Source organism: Stegostoma tigrinum, chromosome 6, assembly GCF_030684315.1.
Source record: "Stegostoma tigrinum isolate sSteTig4 chromosome 6, sSteTig4.hap1, whole genome shotgun sequence".
Classification (NCBI taxonomy): domain Eukaryota; kingdom Metazoa; phylum Chordata; class Chondrichthyes; order Orectolobiformes; family Stegostomatidae; genus Stegostoma; species Stegostoma tigrinum.
The window spans coordinates 14,173,100-14,187,626 of record NC_081359.1 but is presented as its reverse complement, the minus strand read 5'-3'; the positions used below and the strand labels follow the sequence as shown (position 1 = coordinate 14,187,626).

Sequence of the window (14,527 nt, the reverse complement as noted above, 5' to 3'; positions counted from 1 at the left end):
TTGTTTGAATGTATCCTATTACTTCCATCACTGATAATTAGAAAATAACTATGTATCAATTCCAAATGGCAGTGCTTCCTCCACAAGACCTTCGGCACCAGGTCATCCCTCTCCATCCCTAGAAATCGCACCCCTATCAAATTACACAATCCTACCTTCACACTCTAACATCAGCCACATATACACTGAACATCTGAGATTTAAAACAATGTTTAACAGCACTATATTCTTCAAAAAAAACCTGAAAAGTATTCCTGTAAAAAACAAAAAGAACTTGATTTGATAACTGATTTGATTCTGTATGTCAGCTGTGACTCTGGGTAACATTGATTTAAATCAGAAGGTTACACTTTCCAAGTCTCCTAGACTTCAGCACAAAAATCAAGCCTAACACTCCTGTCCAATGGTGCTGCCTTTTGAGACACGCATTAAACCAAAGCACTAACAGCTCTTTCAAATGAATGTAAAAGACCATATGGCACTACTTGAAAAACAGCAGGAGAGTTCTCTCTGGTAGCTTGTATCAATATTCAGATCCTGGAACAGGGAGTATGTCAGGGCCCAAAAACTGGAGTCCTGGTGCTCGGGTCCTGCGGCTGGGGCCCAGGCGAGCAGTGGCACTGACCTTTAATTTCTCTTCCGTTTGCGACCAATATTAACCCCTTATTCACAGTCAGTAAAGTGGAAATTCTGATTATCACACTGCCATGTGTGAGATCTTGTGCACAAATCTGGCTGCTGCTTCTAATACATCATAATAGATACTATACTTCAAAAGTGCTTCATTGCCTGTAAAATATTTTACTACATCCAGTGAGAAAGATACTACAGATATTAAATCATATTAATGTTTAAAATGACTTCAAATAGGTTTGTTATTTTTAAAAGGAGTCATTTGTACATTTTTGAAAGGATTAAAAAGTATGTTTAATGGAGTATTCTGCATTTTGTTTCATTGATTCTTCCTTTTAGGCAGTTCCTTGGGTTCATGGATGACTTGCTTGGGTATAAAGTACAATCTGTAGATCCTAATATATGCAAGGCAGGTACTGCTCCAAGGGGTAGGCAGATGAGCTGTTGAGACTTTAATATGCTCTCATTGGTGCCTTGACTTTGTCTCTGCATGTTCCTGACAAAGTTTCTCAACATGCTGAGTGCCTTCTCATGTTGATTGGTTACTAGCCAGGGAGTACCATAGGTCGACAGATGTTTGATCTCTTTGGGGATCCTTGGAGGATATCATTTTTGCTGTCTGGGTGTTCCCTGTTGTGCCTCAGTGCTGTGTGGAACAGTTGCTTCAACCTCAAGCCACCAGAAGCTATACTGATTAGTTTGACAAAAAAGACCAACGAATGTAGGGGCTAATTAACTTTGGCACAAAGCTTTCACACATTGTAAATTTCACCACTCCCTCAAACTAAAGGAGCAATCCTACAGTTTCTAATAGTCATAGAGTCATACAGCATAGAAACAGACCCTTCAGCCCAACGTGTCCATGCTGACCAGGCTTCCTAAACTGAACTAGTCCCACTTAATTGCATTTGGCCCATTTCCCTCTAAACCTTTCCTATCCATCTACCTGTCCAAATGTCTCTTCTTAAGACACCTGTACAGCCTAAAACCTGCAACATTAAGAATAAATGCTAGATAGAAAGAACATGGGAGATCCAACGACTCATGGCTGCCAAAGACAGGCAGTTATTTTTTTAGGTGCCTAGTAAACTCAAAGCCTGAGCACTTAAGGGCCCACTCTGCTGAGAGCTAAACATGGAGGGAAGCTCATCAAGCTCAGGGAGTTGGACAGTGTTTGCTGAAAAAAGCATTAAGAAATTCTCAACTGAAGAGCCAGTCTTTGATTTGAAGACACTCAACTTCATCCCTCCATTTGACTCAGTCTTGGTGCTACACAAGTTTGAAGCAAACTTTTCAAAGCCATTCAATAGTTGACGAACAGCAAAGCTTCTGGAGCAGATAGAATCCTTGCAGAAATTGTGAAAGATGGCAGTGATATATTCCTTACGTGGCTACACAATATCCTATCCTCCAGCTGGGAAGAGGAATGAATATTGGGGCATCTCAGGAACGCTGTGTTTGTGACAATATTTCAGAAGGCAGGCAAGTTTACTTGCAGTGAATACAGAGGAGTCAGCCTGCTGTCTGCCACATGGAAAATCGTGGCATGGATCCTTCTCAATCACCTCATCCCAGTTGCTGAAGAGATGTTGAGAGTTGCAATGTGGCTTTCAGTCATCCAGGGGGCACCACAGACAAGATTTCACTCCATGGCAAATCCAGAGAAGTACAAGGAATAGAATCAACACCCACAGTTCATGGTCTTTTCTAACCTCACAAAAGCCTTCAATTCTTTCAACTGTAAAGAATATTACGCAGTGTCTTCCTCAAACTTAGCTGAACACAGAAGTTTCTCACCCTTTTCTTCCTATTCTATGATGGCCTGAATATTACTTAAGGGAAGCAATTAACGAGCTGGAAAGACATCTGCTTTTCAAAACTAATGCAATTTCCACTGAATAATAAAGCTTCTCCGAAAGGGATCATAGGTAAATCAAATATCTAATACACATCTGGCCGAGTCATGATTAAGGTGTCTACAGGAAGACAGATTGATGTTTCAACAGGACATTCTGCTGGTGAACAGTAGTGTTGCAAGTGGAAATGCAGCATTGTAATGGTGCAATCTTTACTTTGGGCAGCAGAGGGCAGACACAGTCTTTTCAGCATAAGAAGTTTAACAAAGTAACAATTGTTCAATCTTCCTGGAACAGGAAAACTAAAGTTTGGCATAATACAAAAACAGTGTACAGTGTTAGTTCCTTGATGGAAATATTATGATCTGTGTACACAGGACACTGTAAATGACTAACCAACATGAAGGCTTCCTGCATTGCAGTGACATTCTGCATGCCGGATAGTTTGTCCCAACTAAAATCCCTTAAAATCATTTGGTCTATTGCTGTCTCTCATTCTTCCAAATATTTACTGCCCAGCATCTTCTTCCTCTGCATTGTTTTGGTCAATGTAAGATTTTAACACCGTGTGTTATGGAACTTGGGAACAGGAAGAAGTGGAGGCCTTTCAATTTTTGAAGCTTGCTCTTTCATGTATTGGGCTGAACTGTGACCTAACACCACATATCCACCTTGGTAATGTATCCCTTAATAACTCTGGTTAACAAAAACCTAAAAGTGTCAGTTTTAAAATTTTTAGATGCGCCTCAGCCTATACAACTTCTTTGCGAGGGAAGAATTCTGGATTTCGTACGTGTGCGCGTGAAGTGCTTTCTGACATCACCCTCAACCTCTGTCTCTAATTTTAAAGTTCTAGCCCCTTGTTCTGGACTTGACCCATCAGAGGAGATAGTTTCTCTTTATCTATCCCAACAAATTCTTTGTCTTAAAACCTGAATTAGATCACCTGTCTCTGCCTCCCTAACCTGTTCTTCCTCTCACCCATTCCTTCCTCCCACCCCAAGCCACACCTCCATCTCCTACCTAGTAACCTCATCCCACCTCCTTGACCTGTCCGTCTTCCCTGGACTGACCTATCCCCTCCCTACCTCCCCACCTATACTCTCTCCACCTATCTTCTTTTCTCTCCATCTTCGGTCCGCCTCTCCCTCTCTCCCTATTTATTCCAGAACCCTCACCCCATTCCCCTCTCTGATGAAGGGTCTAGGCCCGAAACGTCAGCTTTTGTGCTCCTGAGATGCTGCTGGGCCTGCTGTGTTCATCCAGCCTCACATTTTATTATCTTGGATTCTCCAGCATCTGCAGTTCCCATTATCACTTAGATCACACCTTACTGTCCGTACTCAATGGAATATAAATCTAGCCTTTGAAACCCCTCCTCGGGATTTAAACCTTTCACCCCTTTTGTCCTTAACTTATGTTTCAGGATGAATTATTTCGTTTCTGGCTGCTTAAGAGATGTTATTTATGTGAAATAAGCAATAAGATAAGGACAGTGCTGTGCAGAAGTTGCAGCCAGACAGTATGCAACAGGTCCAGCAAACCAGCAAGTATTTTATAGGTCCTTTTCTAAAAGTCTCTCACTAACCTTGATATTTATTCCTATTACACCGAGATCCTGCCGCAGCAAGTCGCAGGCCTGGAGGAGAGGTTGCCGTTCACTCAGCATCTGCTTACGCCTCTCCTTCAGCTTCTGTTTCTCTTCCTGGGACAGCTCCCTGCCTTCACTCAATGCCAGCTCCCGATCATCCAATGCCAGGGCATACTTTCTTACTTCCTGTCGAAAACCAACCAGTTGTTCAGCAACACTGTGAAGGGTGGCTGAAGATCGGTCTGCTGCCTGCACCTGGAAAAAGAAGAAAAGTGCACAAGCTAAACAAAACACCAGACCCAGGACAGCAATAGTAAGACCAATGCTCTGGCTAGAGACATACAGTCATACAGCATGGGAACAGGCTGTTCGGCCCAACTGATCCATGCTGACCAGGTTTCCTAAACTGGATTATTTGGCTCATGTCCCTCTGAACCTTCCCTATCCATAGACCCATCCAAATGCCTTTTAAATTATGTAAGTGTACCCACTTCTACTACTTCCTCTGACAGCTTGTTCCATATATGCACCAACATCTGTGAGAAAACGTGGCCCCTCAGGTCCCTTTTAAATCTTTTCCTGCTAGTTTAACTTCTGTTTTTAATAATTACAGGGATTAATTGCTGTTTGGGAAAAACAAAAAACAAAATTGATCATGGAAATTATAGGATGTGGCCATTTGGGGCAAGTCAATGCTACAGGTGCCTCTTGGTCTGTCAATTATCCTTTGACATTCACTTTTTTCAGATTCTGATCTGATCCCTCTGTAAATGATATTACAACGTGCCAACTCCCTATGGCAAAGTATTCCATTTTATTAGAATCCTTGACGTAACAATATTTCAATTCTTATTATCCAGATAATCGGTCTTAGTGTATGCTAATGATTCACAAAACAATCAAAACCTCAGGTATATTGTATGCTATTTTCCTCCGAACATGCTGAAATTTTTGACTAAATTCTTCCTGAATCAGTGGGGGGGAGAAAAAGACCCACTGTCCTCCTAACCAGCACCTCTCACTTCCACTATAAGATTAATGAGTTTTTTGCTTGCAATATTAATCCCATTAACTAAGCAGCTGGTTTTCAAGGAAAAGCCTCAAGAAATATTCAACTATTACACGATACAATTATACAGAATTATATTGGAATGAAAATCCAAACTAGAGTATTCTTGAGCAAAATCAGAAATTGAAGAAACTCAGCAGGTCCGGCAGCATCTGTGGAGACAAAACAGAGTTATCATCCAGTGACCCTTCTTCAGACCCTTGTTTCAGAAGTCTGTTTTTCTTTTGGATTTCCAGCATTTGCAGTTCTTTAATTAATTTCAGGATTTTTTAAAAAAGCTCCATTTCGGGTGTTGTCACACTCTGGAAATGTAATCATTGCCACCTATCTTCGTTCATAGCAGTGGAGGGAGGTGCAACATTCAGAAAACACCACCCTCTGTGGCAAGATATTCCACACGTTAATTGCTGAAGAAATTCCTCCTCATCTCAGAGTCATTCCTTCACCAAGAGTCTGTGCCCTCAGGTTGTAGTCTCTCCTAATACTGGAAACATCTTCTCCACTGTATCCAGGCCTGTCAGTATCCTGTAGGTTTCAATCAGATCCCCCCCTCATTCTTCTAAACTCCATCGAGTATAGGCCTAGAATCCTCAACCACTGCTCATGTGATATCTTTTCTGCATGTTAACCTTAGCAGAATCCTGAACTAGGACTCCCAAGACCTTTTGTGCTTCAGATTTCCAAAGTCCTTCCTTGTTTAGAAAATAATCTATGCCCCTATTCTTCCTGACAAAGTACATAACCTCACAATTCCCATATTGTACTCTATCTATCACGTCTCTGCCCATTCTTTTAGCCTCTGCAGCCTCCCCACTTCTTTAACACTACCTTTCCCTCCACCTATCTTTCTGTCATCTGCAAATTTAGCAACAATGCCCTCATTCCTTCATCCAGATCATTACAATATAACATGAATAATTGTGGTCCCAATTCTTACTCCTGTGAACTCCACTATTAACTACCATCCTGAAAAAGACCACTTTATCCCTACTCTCTGTCTCTTCTGCCAGTCAGTCAGTCCTCTATCCATGCCAGTACCTTGCCCCTAACACCATGGGTTCTGAGGAACACCATCTGGTTCTGAGGAAGGGTCACCAGACTCGAAACGTTAACTCTTTTTTTTCTTCACAGATGCTGCCAGACCTGCTGAGCATTTCCAGCAACTTTGTTTTTTGTTCCTGATTTACAGCATCAGCAGTTCTTTCTGTTTTTACCATAGGCTTTCATCTTATTTAGCAGCCTCCTGTGCGGGCTCTTCTCAAGATCAAACAGGTCTATGCTAATATTTATAACTCTGCTTCCAGTCTTCCTCAACTTACTGCAGCAATGATATTTTGACCTCAATTTTGCTGAAGCAGTATCACTTAATATTGAAAAAGTATCACTTTATGAAATCTGTTCAGGATTCAAAGCTGACATATTTTTCTATTATTTTGTCTCAGGAAGTAAAGATATCTGGAAAAATGAGGAACATTCTACCAATCTCTAGTTTTTTAGATTTAAAAAAATTATCCGTTAACATGACAAAGGTCTCAGCATTGTTCAGTAGTAAATAAGAAGCATACTGTTCACAGGTGATTCAAAGCTTTGCTGAATCTGGTCATTAAACGTTTAAACAAATGTTTAATTTGATGCTGCAAATAAAATTTAACATTGCCAAACAGAGATCCAAGAATTTATAGGGTCAGTTTGACTCCACATAACTATGTCAGATGAACAAGAGATGCTACCAAAGAAACCAAAATGGGGCTACAGATGAGGAAAGCGTTAACGTGTGCCATCTTCTTCAATTATTATTAATTTGCATTTTCCTAAATAGGTAAGTTTATTCTATTTGTCTCAGAATGCAGCTTGTGCAACAATATTAGAAACTTATCACTTCTCTTATGGTAAAATAGATGGATAAAAGTGGGATGTTAAAGGACCAATTGAGTACTTTACTAAGCTTATGTCTCTTACTAATCCATGCTACATGCACAAATACATTTACCTATTTTATCCTAGAGGTTCCGTGTTTTGGAGAGGTCTGAAAGAATCAGACATATTGTTCACATCTGTTGTATCAGACTTTCAAGACTGGACACATAAAATAAACACCAACAATGGACAAATACAAGTTGTGTCAGCTAAATGAACAACACTCACTGGCTCAAGTTGACAGAATCAGAATCTGGTTAGTCTGTACCTGAACACAATATGTCCATTATAGGTCCGTAATGCTTAACACCCTCACCCAAAAATAAACACTAACATCCAATCAACCATTCACTTTTATCAAAATCCGATGCCTTAGGGACTAGAAAAGCACGTAATGTTTGTGATATATTCTGCTCAAAGCCCCAGATTTTGTCTCATTCTGTATCCTACTGGTTTTTTGATCAGTATAACAGGCACAAGGGAAACAAAATAATCACAGCAGCACAAAAACAACAAAAGTTACATTCAGGAAAAAATAATGCACAACTGATAGTAACTGAGAGAAGAGGTACACTGCAGGAGCTGGATGAGTATCATGGGGTTTGATGAATGCCCAGAAAAAATATAAAACAAAAAGGAAATGATAAATTGAGAATTCTGAAAGAGAATATCAGAACCTAGACAAGTTGAGTGTGTTATAAGAATCAAAAAGTTTTCCTTACTTATTGTCCTAATTAAATACAGGCATACCAAACATCAATGAATTATAAACAGTACTACTGGTTACTATACTACTACATTCTAAACACACTTCAATACCATGCCTTCTTCTGCAAACTGCTGTGACCATTGATAGATTAAATTAACAGCAATAAATCAGAATTCCATGTTTGAAAACTAATAAATATCTACTCCAAAACAGAAAACTTGCCTATGTTTTTTGCCTTTGCAACTTCCTTCTGTTTGCCTTTTAAGTTTCACAAACCAAATTATCCTGGGTTCAAAGTAAGATTACTAACAGTCTTTGAGAGGTCAAACATTGCACATTTCACCACAGTTAGATTAATTCACTGGAAACAATCCTTTCTGCGATGCTGTCTTAAGTTGGAAAAACTGTCATTATTAGTCAATAGGATTCACTCAGTACTGTACCTGTTTTTCCTCAGGCTATAACAGTTTTGTACTCATTTAGTTTCAAAATAACAAAAATGAATGAGAATATCAATTTCAAAATCTGCCCACAGGAAGTCTATTTGGCTAATATTTTTGAAACAAAATAATAAGCATTATTAGAAGACAAGCTTGGCTTGTTTGAGTAGATTCAAGAACAATCACTGTTTAAAGATTTGTTTAAAAAATCAAATGTGAAAAGTATTGTTCTTTGAACAATAACAGTACTCGAGTTTATTTTTCGAAATGATCTGAAAACTAGTTGCAGGATAAACTACAATCACTGATACTTATATTTCACTTGAGCAAACATGGCTAGCATACACATAGAGAGAGAGAGAGAGAAAGAGAAAGAGGTTTGTTGTAAGTTTCCTTAAGGTCAGACGTTACAAGACACCAGGTTATTGTCCAACAGATTTATTCGAAATCACAAGCTTTTGAAGCACTGCTACTTCATAAGGTGAAGTGAAGAGAAGCACACAGGCACAGAATTTATAGGCAAAGAGATCAAACGACTGTACAAATGATGTGAGTGAAGTGCCGAATAATAAGTCTCTGCAGTTGATCAAAAGTGTCAGATGGTGTGGGTAAAATGTCAACAGCTGAACAGCAAGTGAAGGAATGACCTATAATCGGATTAATTGATAGAGAGAGATGATTACGAAAAAATAAAAATAAGGTGGTGCCAGAGACAAACCAAATGGCTGGACTGACATGATAGGTATAAGGGTCGTATGCCGAAGGTCTAACCAAAGTAACAAGTAATCCAAAACTGTACAAACTAATTAAGGTAGAAAGATCATAACAATTTATCAATTACATTCAATATTTGTTAATTGAATTATAGGTTATCGCTTCACTTGATTTTCAGCTGTTGATGCTTTACTCATGCCGTCTGACACTCTTGATCACCTGCAGAGACTTATTATTCAGCCTGTCAACACGCCACTCACACCATTTGAATGAACTTTTGATCTCTCTGCCTATAAGTTCTGCGCCTGTGTGCTTCTCTTCACTTCATCTGATGACAGCGCAGTGCTTCAAAATCTTGTGGTTTCAAATAAACTTGCTGAACAATAACCTGGTGACCTTGTCCACTCCAGTCGAACATCAGCACCTCCACAGCAGAAGTTTCCTTAGGCTGAGAGATATAAATGATTGCACATCGAAGGATGAACATATGCAGATCAGCTAAATATTTCCTCATCCACTGGCAGGGAAAATGCTGGTTACATTTAATAAAAAAAACCTAAGATCCTTATTTTCAAATTCTGTTGCTGAACATCTCCCATGCCACCTCCTAACATCTCTGCCCCAACAATCCCATAACTTCTGACTCCCCATAACCTACTAACATTAAAATAGTGCCTTGAGCATGAGGACACCACACTGCAAAAACGAAACACACAAGGAAAAACTGAGGCAATTGATTTAGAGAGCATTTTCTGATTTGGCAAACAAGCCCATGACCATGTGCAAAATCTCATCAAAGATGAATAATACTCAGTCCTCCCCACATAAAGCAGAACGGCATGTTTATAATGTGATAAATTAGCACATAAGACAACACGTGTTTCAATAGCACAGAAAGTAGCTTAGGAAACTGCCAGTCATGATGATGTACAAATATATCGATTAAAGTAGGAGCAATTACTAAGTTGTGCCAACAGTAATAAAAGGAAACCCATGTATCAGCCCCAATATAAATCTTTAAAAATTCATACTTCGCAAAAATACAGCAAATTTTGTCTGTCTTGCCCTGGAGTTCTATTCAATCCTGTCTGTCACAATTGCCATTGCTGAACTCCAAAAACCATATTATTCAATTTATGCAGCTAATCTGATTATAAGTCTGAATACAACTCGGACTCCAAACTCACTGAAGGTGCTTAGGCTCTTAATAATACCAGAAATATTTGAAACTCTCTCATTCAACCCTCTTACTTGTAATATGTTGGATAAAGGTGCGGCTGGAATGCTGGAAACTCATCACGTGTTGCCCAGTCATGGAATCATTACAGCACAGAATATGTCATTCAGTCCATTTAAAATGACCCAGTCAGTCCCACTCTATCCCCATGGCCCTGTACGGTTATTTTTCTCCAGTGTCCACTTAATTTCCATCGGTGACTGACTTTATGGCGGAAACAAAGAGAAACAAAAGTCAGCCTTTAGCGTCAGGGATTGACACTTTATCCAGCTTTGGGACAAATAAAATAACAAGATTTGGGTGCATTTTCTTACTTGAGCAAGGCTTATAAAATCAAAACCAAGATATTTAGCTTGCTTTCATTCTAGCTAGTCACAGAATAGACCATAGAACCCGAACAGTGTGGAAGCAGGCCATTCGGCTCCATGCTGACCCTCCAAAAAGCATCCCACCTAGATCCACCCTATTCCTGTAGCCCTGCATTTCTCATGGCTAATCCACCTGGCCTGCACATCCCTGAACACTAAGTAGAATTCAGAACAACCAAACCACTTAACCTGTACATCTTTGGACTGTGGGAGGAAACCAGAGCACCCGGAGGAAACCCATGCAGACATGGGAAAATGTGCAGACTCCACACAGACAGTCACCTGAGGCTGGAATCAGACCCAGGTACCTGGCGCTGGGAGGCAGCAGTGCTAACCATTGAGCCACCATACTGACCTAATCTGAATAATTAAGGGATTTACAGACAAGAGTTTCAGCAGAATTAAATCAGGCCTGGCTAACCGTTCCCAAATAGTTCAAAACCAAACAACAGCTACTGAAGGAAGTTTCACGCTTCTGCTGGATGGAGATTTTGATACTCTCCAGAGACAGCTATCTTTCAATGTAGTCCCGGCCCCCACAAAACTGCCAGAACCACCATCCAATACCATAACAAACAGTGCATTGCCAACTGTTCTCATCCAGCTGCACGTGCTCCTGCTGGAAGTACACACCAATCCTTTTGCTAACTCAATATAAGGAAATTAAAACAATGTGGAGGATGAGCAAACTGGAGGAAAATCAAAACTAGAAAACTAAGGAACAGGCAAGAAGCACATATAGAACCATAATATTTGGCAGCATCAAAAATACTTCATAGTCTCTCTGCTAGCTCTTTGAAATAGCTATTCAACTGATCTAATCCCTGCTGACTGCTCAATGCCTGATTTGTTTCCTCCTCCAAGCAATTATTCAATTTCCTTTTAAAGTTATGCTTGAATCTGCTTCAAACATCCCTTTTTCAGGGAATTTATATTAGGCAAGAAATGGTGTTGGATAGACTGTTAGGCCTGAAGGCTGCTAAGTCCCCGGGACCTGATGGTCTGCATCCCAGGGTACCTAAGGAGGTGGCTCTAGAATTCGTGGACGCGTTGGTAATTATTTCCCAATGTTCTGTAGATTCAGGGTCAGTTCCTGCGGATTGGAGGGTGGCAAATGTTGTCCCACTTTTCAAGAAAGGAGGGAGAGAGAAAACAGGGAATTAAAGACCGGTTAGCATGACGTCAGTGGTGGGAAAGATGCTGGAGTCAATTATAAAAGATGAAATTACGACTCATTTGGACAGCAGTAACCGGGTAGGTCAGAGTCAGCATGGATTTACGAAGAGGAAATCGTGGTTGACTAATCTTCTGGAATTTTTTGAGGACGTAACTATGAAGATGGACAAGAGAGAACCAGTGGATGTAGTAAGAAAGCCTTTGATAAAGTCCCACATAGGACATTGGTGAGCGAAATTAGGGCACATGGTACTGGGGGAAAAATACTGACTTGGAGTGAAAATTGGCTGGCTGACAGGAAGCAAAGAGTACTGATAAATGGGTCCCTTTCAGAATGGCAGGTGGTGTGGCCGCACTTGGAGTATTGTGTACAGTTCTGGTCACCACATTATAAGAAGGATGTGGAAGCTTTGGAAAGGGTGCAGAGGAGATTTACGAGGATGTTGCCTGGTACAGAGGGAAGGTCTTACGAGGAAAGGCTGAGGGACTTGAGGCTGTTTTCATTAGAGAGAAGAAGGTTGAGAGGTGACTCAATTGAGACATATAAAATAATCAGAGGGTTAGATAGGGTGGATAGGGAGATCCTTTTTCCTAGGATGGTGACGGCAAGCACGAGGGGGCATAGCTTTAAATTGAGGGGTGAAAGATATAGGACAGATGTCAGAGGTAGTTTCTTTACTCAGAGAGTAGTAAGGGAATAGAACGCTTTGCCTGCAATGGTAGTAGATTCGCCAACATTAGGTACATTTAAGTCGTCATTGGACAAGCATATGGACGTACATGGAATAGTGTAGGTTAGATGGGCTTGAGATCGGTATGACAGGTCGGCACAACATCGAGGGCCAAAGGGCCTGTACTGTGCTGTAATGTTCTATAAAAAACCAGTGGGGTACCACAAGGTTCGGTGCTGGGACCGCAGCTGTTTACAATACACATTAATGATATAGATGAAGGTACTTAAAAGTAATATGAGCAAATCTGCTGATGACATAAAGCTGGGTGGCAGTGTGAAATGTGAGGAGGATGTTATGAGAATACAGGGTGACTTGGACAGGCTAGGTGAGTGGACGGATGCATAGCAGATGCTGTTTAGTGTGGATAAATGTGTGGTTATCCACTTTGGTGGCAAGAACAAGAAGGCAGATTACTATCTAAATGGAGTCAAGTTAGGTAAAGGGGAAGTACAACGAGATCTAGGTGTTCTTGTACATCAGTCCATGAAAGCAAGCATGCAGGTACAGCAGGCAGTGAAGAAAGCTAATAGCATGCTGGCCTTCATAACAAGAGGAATTGAGTAAAGGAGCAAAGAGGTCCTTCTGCAGCTGTACAGGACCCTGGTGAGACCGCACCTGGAGTATTGTGTGCAGTTTTGGTCTCCAAATTTGATAAAGGACATTCTTGCTATTGAGGGAGTGCAGCGGAGGTTCACGAGGTCAATTCCCAGAATGGCGGGACTATCATATGTTGAAAGATTGGAGCAACTGGGCTTGTACACACTTGAGTTTAGAAGGATGAGAGGGGATCTGATTGAGATGTGTAAGATTATTAAGGGGTTGGACGCTCTGGAGCAGGAAGCATGTTTCCGTTGATGGGTGAGTCGAGAACCAGAGGACACAGTTTAAAAATAAGGGGTAGGCCATTTCGACAGAGTTGAGGAAAAACTTCTTCACCCAGAGAGTGGTGGATATATGGAATGCTCTGCCCCAGAAGGCAGTGGAAGCCAAGACTCTGGATATTTTCAAGAAAGAGATGGATAGAGCTCTTAAAAGATAGTGGAATCAAGGGTTATGGGGATAAGGCAGGAACAGGATACTGATTGTGGATGATCAGCCATGATCATAATGAATGGTGGTGCTGGCTCGAGGGGCTGAATGGCCTACTCCTGCACCTATTGTCTACTGTACATTCCACCTTATGCTTAAAAATCGGTTTCCTCATGCCACTGCTGATTCTTCTGTAAATTACTGCAAATTTGTGTTCTCTAATTACTGACTTGCCCGCCACTGGAGATAGTTTCTTCTTATGAATCGGTGACAACATGTACTGCAGGAAATCAAATTATTGGATGGATTTAAAAGGTTCCACTGCTACAATTTAAATAACAGCAGAGAAAGTCTTCCTATTGTTCTAGTCAATATTTATCTCTCAATCCATATCATGAATAGCAGATCATGTAGTCGCAATCTCAAACTCTCCATACAGAATCCTGCTGTGCACAAAAATCATTGCTTTGAATTTGACATTGTAACAGCAATGACACTTCACAATTATTTTTTTGATTGTAGCACATCTTGGGACATCCTGAGGTTATACAAAACACCATATAAATGCAGTTGTTACTCTGACTCTGTTTGCAGTCCAATACAAGTATCTTCAAATCTCAGATTAAGACTATGATGCTTTCGAAAACAGTGCTCGTTACACTGTTCTAGATTATATCAAGATACTTTAAATTGCTGTATTTTAGGGAGGGTATTCCTGGGAATACACCCAGGGAAGTTATTTGGGTGGAACTGAGAAATAAAAAAGGGGTGATCACCTTATTGGGATGGTTCTACAGACCCCGTACAGTCATCAGGAAGTTGAGAAACAAATTTGTAAGAATGTCTCAGTTATCTGTGAGAATAACAGGGTAGTTATGGGAGGGGATTTTAATTTTCCAAACACAGACTGGGAATGCCATAGTGTTAAGGGTTTGGATTGGGAGGAATATGTTAAGTGTGCACAGGAAAATTTCTGGTTCAGTATGTGGATGTACCTATTAGAGAAGATGCAAAACTTGACCTGTTGTTAGAAAATAAGGGAGGGGAAGTAAGT

General features: G+C 40.5%; 2 protein-coding genes across 5 annotated transcripts in view; one reads left to right on the top strand and one right to left on the bottom strand.

Annotated features, from left to right (window-relative positions):
- The window catches only part of cars2 (cysteinyl-tRNA synthetase 2, mitochondrial), a 78,668-nt gene that overhangs the window by 6,324 nt on the left and 57,817 nt on the right, over positions 1 to 14,527 (bottom strand). For all 4 annotated transcript variants that reach the window (XM_048532452.2, XM_048532450.2, XM_048532449.2 and 1 more), the window contains one exon: positions 4,078 to 4,335. In XM_048532452.2, the coding sequence (XP_048388409.1) occupies positions 4,078 to 4,335 (258 nt within the window). The remainder of the gene's footprint in view (positions 1 to 4,077; positions 4,336 to 14,527) is intronic.
- Positions 1 to 14,527, top strand: part of naxd (NAD(P)HX dehydratase) — a 68,522-nt gene that overhangs the window by 28,151 nt on the left and 25,844 nt on the right. The window lies entirely within an intron of this gene.